The sequence below is a fragment of the Microcaecilia unicolor genome, chromosome 2 (genome assembly GCF_901765095.1).
Source record: "Microcaecilia unicolor chromosome 2, aMicUni1.1, whole genome shotgun sequence".
In the NCBI taxonomy this organism is placed as follows: domain Eukaryota; kingdom Metazoa; phylum Chordata; class Amphibia; order Gymnophiona; family Siphonopidae; genus Microcaecilia; species Microcaecilia unicolor.
This window is the reverse complement of record NC_044032.1, coordinates 624,886,202-624,902,599: the sequence shown is the minus strand read 5'-3', so window position 1 is coordinate 624,902,599 and position 16,398 is coordinate 624,886,202. Positions and strand designations below refer to the sequence as shown.

The 16,398-nt window shown below is 52.1% G+C and overlaps 1 protein-coding gene across 1 annotated transcript in view; it reads left to right on the top strand.

Annotated features, from left to right (window-relative positions):
• SMARCA5 (SWI/SNF related, matrix associated, actin dependent regulator of chromatin, subfamily a, member 5) overlaps positions 1-16,398 on the top strand; it is a 234,468-nt gene that overhangs the window by 76,648 nt on the left and 141,422 nt on the right. Inside the window, exon 7 of the mRNA XM_030192240.1 lies at positions 16,176-16,331. Within this exon, the coding sequence (XP_030048100.1) occupies positions 16,176-16,331 (156 nt within the window). The remainder of the gene's footprint in view (positions 1-16,175; positions 16,332-16,398) is intronic.

Sequence of the window (16,398 nt, the reverse complement as noted above, 5' to 3'; positions counted from 1 at the left end):
ACTGATGAGGAGGCCTCGTGGGAAGCAGAGGAAGACGTCAGATATTTCTCTGACGAGGAGTCTGATGGTCTTCCTTCTGATCCTACTTCCTCGCCTGAAAGACAGCTTTCTCCCCCAGAGAGTCTCTCTTTCGCGGCCTTTGTCCGGGAAATGTCTACGGCAATTCCCTTTCCCGTGGTTACGGAGGATGAGCCGAGAGCTGAGATGCTGGATCTCTTGGACTATCCTTCGCCATCTAAAGAATCGTCCACAGTACCCATGCGTTATGTCTTCAAAAAGACGTTGCTGGCGAACTGGGCGAAACCTTTAACTACGCCACACATCCCCAAGAAGATCGAATCTCAATATCGGATCCATGGGGACCCGGAGTTGATGCGGACTCAGTTGCCACACGACTCTGGTGTGGTGGATCTGGCCCTCAAGAAGGCCAAGAGCTCTAGAGAATATGCTTCGGCGCCCCGGGGCAAAGACTCTAGAACCTTGGACTCTTTTGGGCGGAAGGCCTACCATTCTGCAATGCTCATCGCCAAGATTCAGTCCTACCAGCTCTAAATGAGCATACACATGCGGAACAATGTGCGACAGTTGGCGGACTTGGTCGACAAGCTCCCTTCTGAGCAGGCCAAGCCTTTTCAGCAGGTGGTCAGACAGCTTGAAGGCGTGTAGGAAATTCCTGGTCAGGGGGGTCTTTGACTCTTTTGATGTTGCATCCAGGGCCGCTGCGCAGGGTGTGGTGATGCGCAGGCTCTCATGGCTGCGTGCCTCCGACCTGGAAAATCGAATCCAGCAGCGGATTGCGGATGCCCCTTGCCGGGGGGACAATGTTTTTGGGGACAAGGTCGAACAGGTGGTTGAACAGCTCCACCAGCGGGATACTGCTTTCGACAAGTTCTCCCGCCGGCCGCCTTCAGCCTCTACCTTTTCGGGTAGACGTTTTTATGGGGGAAGGAGGGACGGTTCCCTATTTTTCCGGCAAGCGTAGGTACAATCCTCCTTCCTGCCAGCCTGCTGCTCAGGCTAAACCCCAGCGCGCTCGCTCTCGTCAGCAGCACGCGCCTCAGGCCCCTGCGGCACCCCAGCAAAAGTCAGGGGCGGGCTTTTGACTGGCTCCTGCAGAGCATAGCCGACGTCCCAGTGCCTGTGCCGGACGGCCTACTGGTCGGGGGGAGGTTAACATTTTTTCACCAAAGGTGGCCTCTTGTAACCTCCGATCAGTGGGTTTTCAAAATAGTCCGGCTAGGGTACTCTCTGAATTTGACCTCAATGCCTCCAAATTGCCCACCGGGAGCTCAATCCTTCAGCTTGCAGCACAGGCAGGTACTTGCAGAGGAACTCTCCGCCCTTCTCAGCGCCAATGTGGTCGAGCCCGTGCCCCCGGGGCAAGAAGGGCTGGGATTCTATTCCAGGTACTTCCTTGTGGAAAAGAAAACAGGGGGGATGCGTCCCATCCTAGACCTAAGGGCCCTGAACAAATATCTGGTCAAGGAAAAGTTCAGGATGCTTTCCCTGGGCACCCTTCTTCCCATGATTCAACAGGATAATTGGCTATGCTCTCTGGACTTGAAGGATGCCTATACGCACATCCCGATTCTGCCAGCTCACAGGCAGTATCTTCGATTTCGTCTGGGAACACGGCACTTTCAGTACTGTGTGCTACCCTTTGGGCTCGCCTCCGCGCCCAGAGTATTCACCAAATGCCTAGCTGTAGTAGCGGCTTCTCTGCGCAGGCTGGGAGTGCATGTGTTCCCTTACCTCGACGATTGGCTGGTAAAGAACACCTCCGAGGCAGGAGCTCAGCAGTCCATGCAGGTGACTATTCGACTCCTGGAGCTGCTAGGGTTTGTGATAAATTATCCAAAGTCCCACCTTCTTCCAGTTCAGAAACTCGAATTCATAGGAGCTCTGCTGGATTCCCAGACGGCCCGTGCCTACCTCCCAAAGACCAGGGCCGACAATCTGCTGACCCTCGTCTCCTTGGTGCGGGCGTCGCAGCAGATCACAGCTCGGCAGATGTTGAGATTGCTTGGCCACATTGCCTCCACGGGTCATGTGACTCCCATGGCCCGCCTTTTTATGAGATCTGCTCAATGGACCCTAGCCTCCCAGTGGTGCCAAGCTGCTGGGAGCCTAGAGGACGTGGTCCGTCTGTCCACGAGGTTTCTCCTCTCCCTTCATTGGTGGACAATTCGAGCCAATTTGACCCTGAGACGTCCCTTCCAGATTCCTCAGCCGCAAAAGGTGCTGACCACGGACGCGTCACTCCTGGGGTGGGGAGCACATGTCGATGAGCTCCACACCCAGGGGACTTGGTCCGTCCAGGAACAAGGTCTACAGATCAACCTCTTGGAGTTGCGAGCGGTCTGGAATGCTCTGAAGGCTTTCAGAGATCGGCTGTCCCATCAAATTATCCAAATTCAGACAGACAACCAGGTTGCTATGTATTACATCAACAAGCAGGGGGGCACCGGATCTCGCCCCCTGTGTCGGGAAGCCGTCTGCTTGTGGCACTGGGCACGCCGGTTCGGCATGTGGCTCCAGGCCACGTATCTGGCAGGCGTAAACAACAGTCTGGCCGACAGATTGAGCAGGATCATGCAACCGCACGAGTGGTCGCTCAGTTCGAGTGGTCCGCGAGATCTTCCAAGTGTGGGGCACCCCCTTGGTGGACCTCTTTGCCACTCAGACCAATCACAAGGTCCCTCAGTTCTGTTCCAGGCTGCAGGCCCGCGGCAGACTGGCGTCGGATGCTTTCCTTCTGTTTTGGGGGGAAGGTCTCCTGTACGCGTATCCTCCCATTCCTCTGATAGGGAGGACTTTGCTGAAACTCAAGCAAGACAGGGGAACCATGATTCTGATTGCTCCTTTTTGGCCTCGTCAGATCTGGTTCCCTCTTCTTCTGGAATTGTCTTCTGAAGAACCGTGGAGATTGGACTGCTTTCCAACCCTCATCACACAGAACGAGGGGGCGCTCCTCCATCCCAACCTTCGGTCTCTGGCCCTCACAGCCTGGATGTTGAGAGCGTAGACTTCGCCTCCTTGGGTCTGTCAGAGGGTGTCTCCCGAGTCTTGCTTGCTTCCAGGAAAGATTCTACTAAGAGGAGTTATTTTTTCCTCTGGCGCCGGTTTGCTGTGTGGTGTGTGGTCCTACACAGACCCTGCTTGAATACCTTCTACAATTATCGGAGTCTGGTCTTAAAACCAACTCTGTAAGGGTTCATCTTAGCGCGATTAGTGCATACCATTACCATGTGGAAGGTAAGCCGATATCGGGACAGCCTTTAGTTGTTCGCTTCATGAGAGGGCCTCTTGCTGTACTATAATTATACAGAGGTTTGCTTTTGTTGAAGCCCCCAGTCAAGCCTCCTACAGTGTCATGGGATCTCAATGTCGTTCTCACCCAGCTGATGAAACCTCCTTTTGAGCCACTGGATTCCTGTCATCTGAAGTACTTGACCTGGAAGGTCATTTTCATGGTGGCAGTAACTTCAGCTCGCAGAGTCAGTGAGCTGCAAGCCTTGGTAGCTCATGCTCCTTATACCAAATTTCATCATAACAGAGTAGTCCTCTGCACTCACCCTAAGTTCTTGCCGAAGGTGGTGTCGGAGTTCCATCTGAACCAGTCAATTGTCTTGCCAACATTCTTCCCCCGTCCTCATACCCGCCCTGCTGAGCGTCAACTGCACACATTGGACTGCAAGCGAGCATTGGCCTTCTATCTGGAGCGGACAAGCCCACACAGACAGTCCGCCCAACTTTTTGTTTCTTTTGATCCCAACAGGAGGGGAGTGGCTGTGGGGAAACGCACCATTTCAAATTGGCTAGCAGACTGCATTTCCTTCACTTATGCCCAGGCTGGACTGACTCTTGAGGGTCATGTCACGGCTCATAGTGTTCGAGCCATGGCGGCGTCAGTGGCCCACTTGAAGTCAGCCACTATTGAAGAGATTTGCAAGGCAGCGACGTGATCATCTGTCCACACATTCACATCTCACTACTGCCTTCAGCAGGATTCCCGACGCGACAGTCGGTTCGGGGAGTCGGTGCTGCAGAATCTGTTTGGGGTTTAGAATCCAACTCCACCCCCCTAGGCCCATTTTTATTCTGTTCCAGGCTGCACTCTCAGTTAGTTGGAAAAGTTTAGGTCAATCTCTGTTATGTCCTCGCCGTTGTGAGGCCCTATTGACCATGTTTGTTGTTTTGAGTGAGCCTGGGGGCTAGGGATTCCCCATTTGTGAGAACAAGCAGCCTGCTTGTCCTTGGAGAAAGCGAATGCTACATACCCGCCCACCTCCCCTTTGGAGTTGTCTTCCCTTCTCTTGTTTTTGCTTGGTATGGGACTAGCGAACACGAGCGATTTCGGGCGGGAAGACGGCGCGCATGCGCGAGGACTAGCAAACTCTGTTGCTAGGAAGATCTCCGATCGGAGGGGCTGCCGTGGACGTCACCCATTTGTGAGAACAATCAGCCTGCTGTCCTCGGAGAATACCTTCTACAGGTATGTAGCATTCGCTTTACTGATTGAAGCAAGGATGTTATGACATAAACTAAAGCTCAATACTTATAAAACAAAGTGTCTTCTTATTGATAAAAACCCTGACCCAAATTGTACAGCACTTTTAATTGGCCAATATACTTATATTCTCCGAGGACAAGCAGGCTTTTTCTTCTCACATGTTGGGTTGACGTCCACATCGGCCCAGGAATCGGACGGCATTTTGCAAGCAAAATATAAAAAAAGTTTTGCCGGAGTCTTCTGGTGTGCATGCGTGGACTGATTTCCCACCCGTCGCTTGAGCGCGTTCCCTCAGTTTTCTTTTCTTTGTGTTTAGGTGAGGTAGTTTTTTTTTTTTTTTTTTCTGCGCTCCTCTCAGGCCCAGGAAAGAGTCTTCGAGTTTTCGCTTTTTTTCTCCTGATTTTTTTCTTAATTTTCTTATTATTGTTATTAAAAACAAACAAACAGCAAAAAAAGTTCCCGTAGAGTACTTTTAGTTTTGTCTACTTTCGCATTTCCTTTGTTTTTCGTCGCGGCCGGTTTTTAGGTTGCACGGTCAGGTTATTCCCTTATTTTTGTGCCCTTTTCTTTTATCAGGCACAATCACGTCTTTTGGTTTCACCGAAGCCGTTTTTCCTTCCATGTTATCAGACACCCTGCGGCTTCAAACGTTGTACTCAGTGCAACCGGACAATCTCAGGTACCGATACCCACGCCTGGTGTATCCAGTGCCTTGGGTCCGACCATAGCCCAGCCGCTTGCAGTCTGTGTATTCGTATGAAGAAACGGACCCAAGCGTCTCAAGAAGCCCAACGAGAAAAGCTTTTTGGGGGCTGGTCCGGTCCTTCGACGTCGACATTGATTTCGGTACCGAGGTTGGCGGTGGCGACATCGAAGGAAGCACCAACGTCGGGAGTGGAGGTAATGGCTTCTGAAAGACCAATTCAAGCTGGGGGCAGTGAGGCATCGAGTGGGTCTCCACCTGCTTCGAGGCCCCCTGTTATACAGGCCCCTGAGACCGACCTTCATCGGACCCGGTCCCGAGGCGGCGTGAGGATTCCATGTCCTCCTCGGTACTGAGGAGTCTCAATGACGGACGTCGAGCGAAGGCTAAGAAGCACCGTCTTCGTTCTCCTTCGACACACGGTGCCAGGAGTTCCAGGGTGTCGAGGGAATCTGCACCCGAGAAGCGTCGGTGCCGAGAGGATCGCTCCCCCTCTGTTCAGGAGGTGCTGATGCGTCGTCCTTCTGGCAGCCTGGTACCTGCTCCCGAGCCTCAACAGATTCTGCCACCGGCTCCTTTACTGACCCCGCATCCTTGTCTGACGGCGGCTCTCGATGAGCGCATCAGGGCCCTACTTCCAGTGCTTCTGGAGGGATTGCTGCGTCAGTCTGCGTCAGTGTTGGGGGTGCTTGCGCCTTCCGTACCGTCTGCTGCAGCGGCATCTGGCTCTTCGCCTGTGGTGAGGTCCCGACCTCGGTGCCGCCTGCGGTATCGGTGTCTTCTACCACCCAGGTCGACTCCCCTTCGATGTCGGTGGAGGAAGCTTCACCGGAGTCCAGGTGGGTGTCGATTTCTCAGCACCACCATCGAGGACGTTGCTCCTTGGCATCGAGGCAGGCTCAGTTTCGGACTGCTTTGAGAGATATCTTGTCCGATACTGAAGATGAGCATTCGTGGGAGGAAGAGGAAGATCCCAGGTACTTTTTTTCTGATGAGTCCTATGGGTTTCCCTCTGAATCTTCCCCTCCACCGGAGAGTCTATCCTTTACCTCCTTTGTCCGGGAAATGGCTGCGGCTATTCCCTTCCCTGCGGAGGTTGAGGATGAGCCCAGGGCTGAGATTTTCGAGGTCCTGGATTATCCTTCTCTGCCTAAAGAGGCTGCAACGACTCCTTTGCATAATGTACTGAAGGAAGTCCTTATGCGAAACTGGTCGTTCCCTCTTTCTAATACCGTGATCCCAAAAAAAGCTGAATCCCAATATCGGATCCACGGTGAACCTGATTTGATGAGGTCTCAGCTACCTCACAATTCTATGGAGGTGGACTTCGCCCTCAAAAGAGCCAAGAGTACTAGGGACTATGCCTCGGCGCCACCAGGCAGAGAATCTAGAACCTTGGGCTCTTTTAGGAGGAAGACGTATAAGGCCGCTATGCTCGCTGCCAAGATCCAGACTTACCAGCTGTTCACAAGCGTCCACTTGCGGAACTCGGTAAGGCAACTGTCCAGCTTGGTTGATGCACTCCCTCCGGAGCAGGCCGCCTGTATGCGTATTCTCCCATACCTCTAGTAGGGAAGACTTTGCTGAAACTCAAGCAGGACTGCGGAACCATGATTCTGATTGCACCCTTCTGGCCGCGTCAGATTTGGTTCCCTCTTCTTCTGGAGTTGTCCTCTGAGGAATTGTGGAGATTGGAATGTGTTCCAACCCTCATCACCCAGAACGAGGGGTCGCTTCTACATCCCAACCTCCAGTCTCTGGCTCTCACGGCCTGAATGTTGAGAGCTTAAATTCGCCTCCTTGGGTTTTTCAGAGGGTGTCTCCCGAGTCTTGCTTGTTTCCAGAAAAGATTCCACGAAGAGGTGTTGCTCTTTCAAATGGAGGAGGTTTGCCGTCTGGTGTGACAGCAAGGCCCTAGATCCTTTTTCTTGTCCTACACCGACCCTGCTTGAATACCTTCTACACTTATCAGAGTCTGGCCTCAAAACCAACTCAGTAAGGGTTCATCTTAGTGCGATTAGTGCCTTTCATCGCCATGTAGAGGGTAAGCCTATCTCTGGACAGCCTTTGGTTGTTTGCTTCATGAGAGGTTTACTTTTGTCAAAGCCCCCTGTCAAACCTCCACCAGTGTCATGGGATTTCATCGTCGTTCTCACCCAGCTAATGAAAGCTCCTTTTGAGCCACTGAATACCTGCCATCTGAAGTACTTGACCTGGAAGGTCATTTTCTTGGTGGCTGTTACTTCAACTCGTAGGGTCAGTGAGCTTCAGGCCCTGGTAGACCAGGGCCCTTACACCAAATTTCATCATAACAGAGTAGTCCTCCGCACTCACCCTAAGTTCTTGCCAAAGGTCGTGTCGGAGTTCCATCTGAACCAGTCAATTGTCTTGCCAACATTCTTTCCCCGTCCTCATTCCTGCCCTGCTGAACGTCAGCTGCACACATTGGACTGCAAGAGAGCATTGGCCTTCTACCTGGAGCGGACACAGCCCCACAGACAGTCCGCCCAATTGTTTGTTTCTTTTGATCCCAATAGGAGGGGAGTGGCTGTAGGGAAACGCACCATATCCAATTGGCTAGCAGATTGCATTTCCTTCACTTACGCCCAGGCGGGGCTGGCTCTTGAGGGTCATGTCACGGCTCATAATGTTAGAGCCATGGCTGCGTCGGTAGCCCACTTGAAGTCAGCCTCTATTGAAGAAATTTGCAAAGCTGCGACGTGGTCATCTGTCCACACATTCACATCTCATTACTGCCTGCAGCAGGATACCCGACGCGACAGTCGGTTTGGGCAGTCAGTGCTGCAGAATCTGTTCGGGTTTTAGAATCCAACTCCACCCCCATAAACCGTTTTTTGTTCTGTTTCAGGCTGCACTCAGTTGTTTGTGGTTTCAGGTCAATCTAAGATATGTCCTTGCCATTACGAGGCCCAGTTGACCAATGTTCATTGTTTTGAGTGAGCCTGGTTGCTAGGGATACCCCACATGTGAAAACAAGCACCCTGCTTGTCCTCCGAGAAAGCGAAGCTACATACCTGTGGTAGGTATTCGCAGAGAACAGCAAGCAGATTGTTCTCACAAACCCGCCCACCTCCCGTTTGGAGTTATTTGCTTTCTTTATGCTTTTTGATTTAACTGAGGGAACGTGCTCATGCGATGGGTGGGAAATCAGTCTGCGCATGCGTGCTGCACGCTCGCCAGAAGACTCTGGCAAAACTTTTTAAATATTTTGCTTGCAAAATGCCGTCCGATTCATGGGCCGATGCGGACATCGACCCTACATGTGAAAACAATCAGCTTGCTATCCTCGGAGAATACTTGCTACAGGTAAGTATCTTCGCTTTTTCTCACCAACTATTGAAATACTGGGAGTAATTATTGACCGAATGTTATCGTTTGATGTTCAAATCAATTATCTCATTAGGAAATCTTTCAATTTAATGAGAAAACGTTATAGGGTGTGTAATTCCCCCCCTCCCCCCCCAAATGCGGGATCAGTTTAGATTACTAATTCAAATTTTAGTTTTGTTGCAGACTACTGTAACCTTGCATATCATAAAAGCATTTGTTGAAGATGTTACAAACAATTCAAAATATGGCAGATTAATTTTTTTCACTTAGTCTGACAGTATTTCAGCATATTATATTATGCTGGCTCTCCATTGAAGCTAGAGTGAAATTCAAATTTGTTTTGCTTCCTTTACAAAATTCTGTCTTGCACCAGTGTATATGTATGAACTTTTTTTTTATTTTAAAGTACTGATCAAACTTGCCATTCTAAGATCTTTATTTTTTTTCCTTCTATAAAAGGCAAGAAAAAATTAGGCAGTTGATTTTTTTTTTCATATCATCTGCCAATGGAATAGAATTTGCTGAAATTGTATGGGCTTCTAACTATTTAATTTCAGAGAATGATTAAAAACCTTACTATTTTGTAAATTCATTTTGAAATCTTCTTAAATTAAGCTAACTGTAATTCTAATATATAATTTGTTGATGTAATGTAGCTCCCAGACAATTTCTGGTTTGTCATTATTGTAATCCGCTTAGAACTTAATAGTTATAAGCACGCTATAAATCCTATTGGAATGTAATGTATGTTCTGTATTTTTTTTCTTTTAATATTTTCATTTTGTCTTCTGTTTTGACTGTCTTCATTTTAATAGTTTGTCACTTTATATTTAGTGTGTTTCATAAATAGCTGTGAGCTGTACTAGATTGACAGCTAATGCATTTTGTTCATAAATAGCTGTTCTTCCTTGGTCTCTGAGATTTGAGAAGCAGTAATGGGGCACTACTGAATGCTGTGGTGGAAATCAGTTCCTCTGAGCCAGTATTGAACCAGTATCTCAGCATGGTATTTAGGTTGCACCAGATTGCTGAGTTTTCCATCTTATAGGTTAGTCAAACCTCCTCTCTGTTCTGCGACCACAACGATCCAATGGCATTTAAGGGTATTTCTGGTTTTGAGAGGATATTACTGGGCATAGTAGTTTTAAGCCTATTGTCAGGTTAGACTAGTAAAGGTTGGTGAATTTGACTGGCTAAAATTCACCTGTAAGAAGAACTACATGTTGAGTTAATTTATGCATCTCCCAATAAATTATATGTTTTTATTGTGGAAACTAAGAATAGATTCCATAAAGAAGTTCTTTTCAGTGTAACATTCTTTCTCCGAGGACAAGCAGGCTGCTTGTTCTCACGACTGGGTGACGTCCGCGGCAGCCCCCACCAACCGGAAAAAAGCTTTGCGGGACGGTCGGCACGCAGGGCACGCCCACCGCGCATGCGCGGCCGTCTTCCCGCCCGTGCGCGACCGCTCCCGCCAGTTCCTTTTTTTCCGCGTCTGGAGAGAGTCGTGCCCCGCCGCTCTCTCTTATTCAGCCGCCGGATTTTCGATCGCGTTTACGCCGATCGTGCTTTTTCTTTGTTATTTAGGTTTAGTTACCGTCCGGGGACGCTGCGTTGCGGCCTAGTGGCCGCACGGTCGTTTTCCTTTTCGTGGTGTGATTTCAGCCACCATTGACGACTTTGACTTCGCCGATGCGATTTTTCCGTCGATGTCCTCGAAGGTCCCGAGTGGATTTAAAAAGTGTGGTCGCTGCGGCCGGCCGATCTCGCAGACCGACACCCACGCTTGGTGCCTCCAGTGCCTCGGGCCGGAGCACAATATCAAGTCGTGTTCTCTGTGTCTCGGTCTCCGGAAACGGACTCAGGTTGCGAGGCAAGTTCTGCGGGACCGTCTTTTTGGAACTTGCGCCGGCCCCTCGACGTCGACCTCGAAGGCATCGGTATCGACGCCCGGCCCTTCGGTACCGGTATCGATGCCCGAGACATCGGCACCGATGGCAGCGACCCCAGGAGAACAGGTCCCGCCGGTCCTCCGGTGAGAGTGGGGGTGAGAGGCCGCGTGGGCAGTCGGCCCCGGTCACTCCCTCAGCTCGTGGGCCACGGGACCGAACCCTGTCTGACCCGGTACCTCGAGACCGAGGGGGATCGACCTCCTCCTCCTCCATGCCTTCCGGCGCCGGTGACGGGCATCGTAAGAAAGATAAGAAGCGTCGTCACCGGTCGCCCTCGGTGCATCCGGATATCGGAGAGGAGGCGACGCCGAAGCGTCATCGTCGAGAGGAGAGGTCTCCGTCGGTTGTGGAGGTACCGACGCGTCGGGGTTCCGGCACCTCGGTGCCGTCTCCTGGCCCCCAGCAGCTTCTGGCGCCGACACCCCTACCGGCCCCACCGCCTTTCCCGGCAGCGGGCCTGGACGAGTGCCTCAGAGCCATCCTCCCGGGGATCCTGGAAGGTCTGATGCGCCAGGCTGTGCACCCCCGGCGCCGATGACTGTGGCGCCGGCGAGCTCTAGCCCGGCGCCGGGGCCGTCGACACCGCCGCCGCTTGCGGTGCCGGTCTCGACCGCCACGCAGGTGGAGTCAACGTCGATGGAGGGAGCTCCGTCCCCGCCGGCGCGGGAGTCCACCGCTCGACGACACCGAGACCTTGGTGCCTCGACGTCGAGCCGGGCCCGGTTCAGGACTCAGCTACATGAGCTTATGTCCGACACCGAGGATGAGGACTCGTGGGGGGAAGAGGAGGACCCTAGATATTTCTCCTCAGAGGAGTCTACGGGCCTTCCCTCGGACCCCACGCCTTCACCGGAGAGGAAACTCTCACCTCCCGAGAGTCTCTCCTTTGCCTCCTTTGTGCGGGATATGTCTATTAGCATTCCCTTCCCCGTGGTCTCTGTGGAAGAGCCGAGGGCCGAGATGCTCGAGGTCCTCGACTATCCATCACCACCTAGAGAGTCCTCCACGGTGCCGCTGCACAATGTCCTCAAGGAGACGCTGCTTCGGAACTGGGTGCGACCATTAACTAACCCCACCATTCCCAAGAAAGCAGAGTCCCAGTACAGGATCCACTCCGACCCAGAGCTAATGCGGCCACAATTGCCCCATGACTCAGCGGTCGTGGATTCTGCTCTCAAGAGGGCACGGAGTTTGAGGGATACCGCCTCGGCGCCCCTGGGGTGGGAGTCTCGCACTCTGGACTCGTTTGGGAGGAAGGCCTACCAATCCTCCATGCTCGTGACCCGCATCCAATCATACTTGCTCTATATGAGCATTCACATGCGGACCTATGTGCAGCAACTGGCGGACCTGGTCGAGAAGCTCCCGCCGGAGCAGTCCAGGCCTTATCAGGAGGTGGTCAGGCAGCTGAAGGCGTGCAGAAAGTTCCTGTCCAGGGGTATCTATGACACCTGTGACGTGGCATCTCGTGCTGCGGCCCAAGGTATAGTGATGCGCAGGCTCTCATGGCTGCGTGCCTCTGACCTGGACAACCGCACCCAGCAGAGACTGGCCGACGTCCCTTGCCGGGGGGATAACATTTTTGGTGAGAAGGTCGAGCAGATGGTGGACCAACTGCATCAGCGGGAAACCGCTCTCGACAAGCTCTCCCACCGGGCGCCTTCAGCATCCACCTCCACAGGTGGACGTTTTTTCCCGGGCCCGGCAGGCTGCACCCTATTCTTTTGCGAAGCGTAGGTACAACCAGCCGGCCCGAAGGCCTCGTCAGGCACAGGGACAGCCCCAGCGCGCTCGTTCTCGTCAACAGCGTGCGCCTAAGCAGCCCCCTGCGCCTCCACAGCAAAAGCCGGGGACGGGCTTTTGACTGGATCCACGGGAACATAGCCGCCCTACAAGTGTCCGTACCGGACGATCTGCCGGTCGGAGGGAGGTTAAAATTTTTTCACCAAAGGTGGCCTCTCATAACCTCCGACCAGTGGGTTCTCCAAATAGTGCGGTGCGGATACGCCCTGAATTTGGCCTCCCTGCCTCCAAATTGTCCTCCGGGAGCTCAGTCTTTCAGCTCCCATCACAAGCAGGTACTTGCAGAGGAACTCTCCGCCCTTCTCAGCGCCAATGCGGTCGAGCCCGTACCACCCGGGCAGGAAGGGCAGGGATTCTATTCCAGGTACTTCCTTGTGGAAAAGAAAACAGGGGGGATGCGTCCCATCCTAGACCTGAGAGGCCTGAACAAATTCCTGGTCAAAGAAAAGTTCAGGATGCTTTCCTTGGGCACCCTTCTGCCAATGATTCAGAAAAACGATTGGCTATGTTCCCTGGATTTAAAGGACGCATATACTCACATACCGATACTGCCAGCTCACAGACAGTATCTCAGATTCCGCCTGGGCGCACGGCACTTTCAGTATTGTGTGCTGCCCTTTGGGCTCGCCTCTGCCCCACGAGTGTTTACCAAGTGCCTCGTGGTGGTAGCGGCCTAACTACGCAAGCTGGGAGTGCACGTGTTCCCATATCTCGACGATTGGCTGGTCAAGAACACCTCGGAGGCAGGAGCCCTCCGGTCCATGCAGTGCACTATTCAGCTTCTGGAGCTGCTGGGGTTTGTGATAAATTACCCAAAGTCCCATCTCCAGCCAACCCAGTCTCTGGAATTCATAGGAGCTCTGCTGAATACCCAGACGGCTCAGGCCTACCTTCCCGAAGCGAGGGCCACCAATCTCCTGGCCCTGGCTTCGCAGACCAGAGCGTCTCAGCAGATCACAGCTCGGCAGATGTTGAGACTTCTGGGTCATATGGCCTCCACAGTTCATGTGACTCCCATGGCTCGTCTTCACATGAGATCTGCTCAATGGACCCTAGCTTCCCAGTGGTTCCAAGCCACCGGGAATCTAGAAGATGTCATCCGCCTCTCCACCAGTTGCCGCACTTCACTGCTCTGGTGGACCATCCGGACCAATTTGACACTGGGACGTCCATTTCAAATTCCACAGCCCACGAAAGTGTTGACGACGGATGCATCTCGCCTGGGGTGGGGAGCTCATGTCGATGGGCTTCACACCCAGGGTCTGTGGTCCCTCCAGGAAAAGGATCTGCAGATCAACCTCCTGGAGCTCCGAGCGATCTGGAACGCACTGAAGGCTTTCAGAGATCGGCTGTCCTGCCAAATTATCCAAATTCGGACAGACAATCAGGTTGCAATGTATTACGTCAACAAGCAGGGGGGCACCAGATCTCGCCCCCTGTGTCAGGAGGCCGTCGGGATGTGGCGTTGGGCGTGTCGGTTCGGCATGCTCCTCCAAGCCACGTACCTGGCAGGTGTAAACAACAGTCTGGCCGACAGACTGAGCAGAGTCATGCAACCGCACGAGTGGTCGCTTCATTCCAGAGTGGTACGCAAGATCTTCCGAGAGTGGGGCACCCCCTCGGTGGACCTTTTCGCCTCTCAGACCAACCACAAGCTGCCTCTGTTCTGTTCCAGACTACAGGCACACGGCAGGCTAGCGTCGGACGCTTTTCTCCTCCATTGGGGGACCGGCCTCCTGTATGCTTATCCTACCATACCTTTGGTGGGGAAGACCTTACTGAAGCTCAAGCAAGATCACGGCACCATGATTCTGATAGCGCCCTTTTGGCCCCGTCAGATCTGGTTCCCTCTTCTGGAGTTGTCCTCCGAGGAACCGTGGAGATTGGAGTGTTTTCCGACTCTCATCTCGCAGAACGACGGAGCGTTGCTGCACCCCGACCTTCAGTCCCTGGCTCTCACGGCCTGGATGTTGAGGGCGTAGACTTCACTGCGTTGGGTCTGTCTGAGGGTGTCTCCCGTGTCTTGCTTGCCTCTAGGAAGGATTCCACTAAAAAGAGTTACTTTTTCAAGTGGAGGAGGTTTGTCGTGTGGTGTGAGAACAAGGCCCTAGAACCTCGTTCTTGCCCTGCACAGAACCTGCTTCAATACCTTCTGCACTTATCAGAGTCTGGCCTCAAGACCAACTCAGTAAGGAATCACCTTAGTGCGATTAGTGCTTACCATTATCGTGTGGAAGGTAAAGCCATCTCTGGAGAGCCTTTAGTCGTTCGATTCATGAGAGGCTTGCTTTTGTCAAAGCCCCCTATCAAGCCTCCTACAGTGTCATGGGATCTCAACGTCATCCTCACCCAGCTGATGAAACCTCCTTTTGAGCCACTGAATACCTGCCATCTGAAGTACTTGACCTGGAAGGTCATTTTCTTGGTGGCAGTTACTTCAGCTCGTAGAGTCAGTGAGCTTCAAGCCCTAGTAGCTCACGCTCCATATACCAAATTTCATCACAACAGAGTAGTGCTCCGCACCCACCCAAAGTTCCTGCCGAAGGTGGTGTCGGAGTTCCATCTTAACCAGTCAATTGTCTTGCCAACATTCTTCCCCAGGCCGCATACCCGCCCTGCTGAACGTCAGTTGCACACATTGGACTGCAAGAGAGCATTGGCCTTCTACTTGGAGCGGACACAGCCCTACAGACAGTCCGCCCAATTGTTTGTTTCTTTCGACCCTAACAGGCTAGGGGTCGCTGTCGGGAAACGCACCATCTCCAATTGGCTAGCAGATTGCATTTCCTTCACTTACGCCCAGGCTGGGCTGGCTCTTGAGGGTCATGTCACGGCTCATAGTGTTAGAGCCATGGCAGCGTCAGTGGCCCACTTGAAGTCAGCCGCTATTGAAGAGATCTGCAAGGCTGCAACGTGGTCATCTGTCCACACATTCACATCACATTACTGCCTCCAGCAGGATACCCGACGCGACAGTCGGTTCGGGCAGTCGGTGCTGCAGAATCTGTTTGGGGTTTAAATCCAACTCCACCCTCCAGGACCCGAATTTATTGTGGTCAAGCTGCACTCTCAGTTAGTTGTTCTTCGTAGGTCAATTTCTGTTATGCCCTTGCCGTTGCGAGGTTCCATTGACCTGGGTTCTTGTTTTGAGTGAGCCTGAGAGCTAGGGATACCCCAGTCGTGAGAACAAGCAGCCTGCTTGTCCTCGGAGAAAGTGAATGATACATACCTGTAGCAGGTGTTCTCCGAGGACAGCAGGCTGATTGTTCTCACCTACCCTCCCTCCTCCCCTTTGGAGTTGCGTTTCATCTTTTTGCTTGTCATTCAATTGGCTGGAACGGTCACGCACGGGCGGGAGGACGGCCGCGCATGCGCGGTGGGCGTGCCCAGCGTGCGGACCGCCCGCGAAGCTTCTTCCGGTTGGTGGGGGCTGCCGCGGACGTCATCCAGTCGTGAGAACAATCAGCCTGCTGTCCTCGGAGAACACCTGCTACAGGTGTGTATCATTCACTATGTGTGACTTATTTCTGGGCTATTGCAGGGAAAATTGTGTAGTCTTTCACCTCGTGATCTTGAAATGAGCATTTCTTGTACATATCCATATCAAAGTATCAGTCCCAACAGTACTCACGTTCATGTTACTTTAAGGTGGAAATTTTATAGAGAAGGCAGTATTCCCTCTTAAAGGGCTCATCAAATGAAATTATAGCTAGTCTGCCCTAATTGAGCAACTTGTTTATGCGGTTTGGTGTATACTAGGGTTTCCTGTTTCAGGTAAAAGTGCATACTACTGTTTTGTTTAATCAGGATTTTCAACTTTTTCTATGCTTGTATTTTCTTTCTTGTTTTATAGGCTGCTTTCATCCGTGATGTGTTGTTGCCAGGTGAATGGGATGTTTGTGTAACCTCGTATGAAATGCTTATCAAAGAGAAGTCTGTATTTAAAAAGTTTAATTGGCGCTATCTAGTTATAGATGAAGCCCACCGGATCAAAAATGAAAAATCAAAGGTAAAGCTGTATATGTAATGTTAAGGTCCCACATCAAAAATACTAAAATGTTATCGAAGAGTTGCAT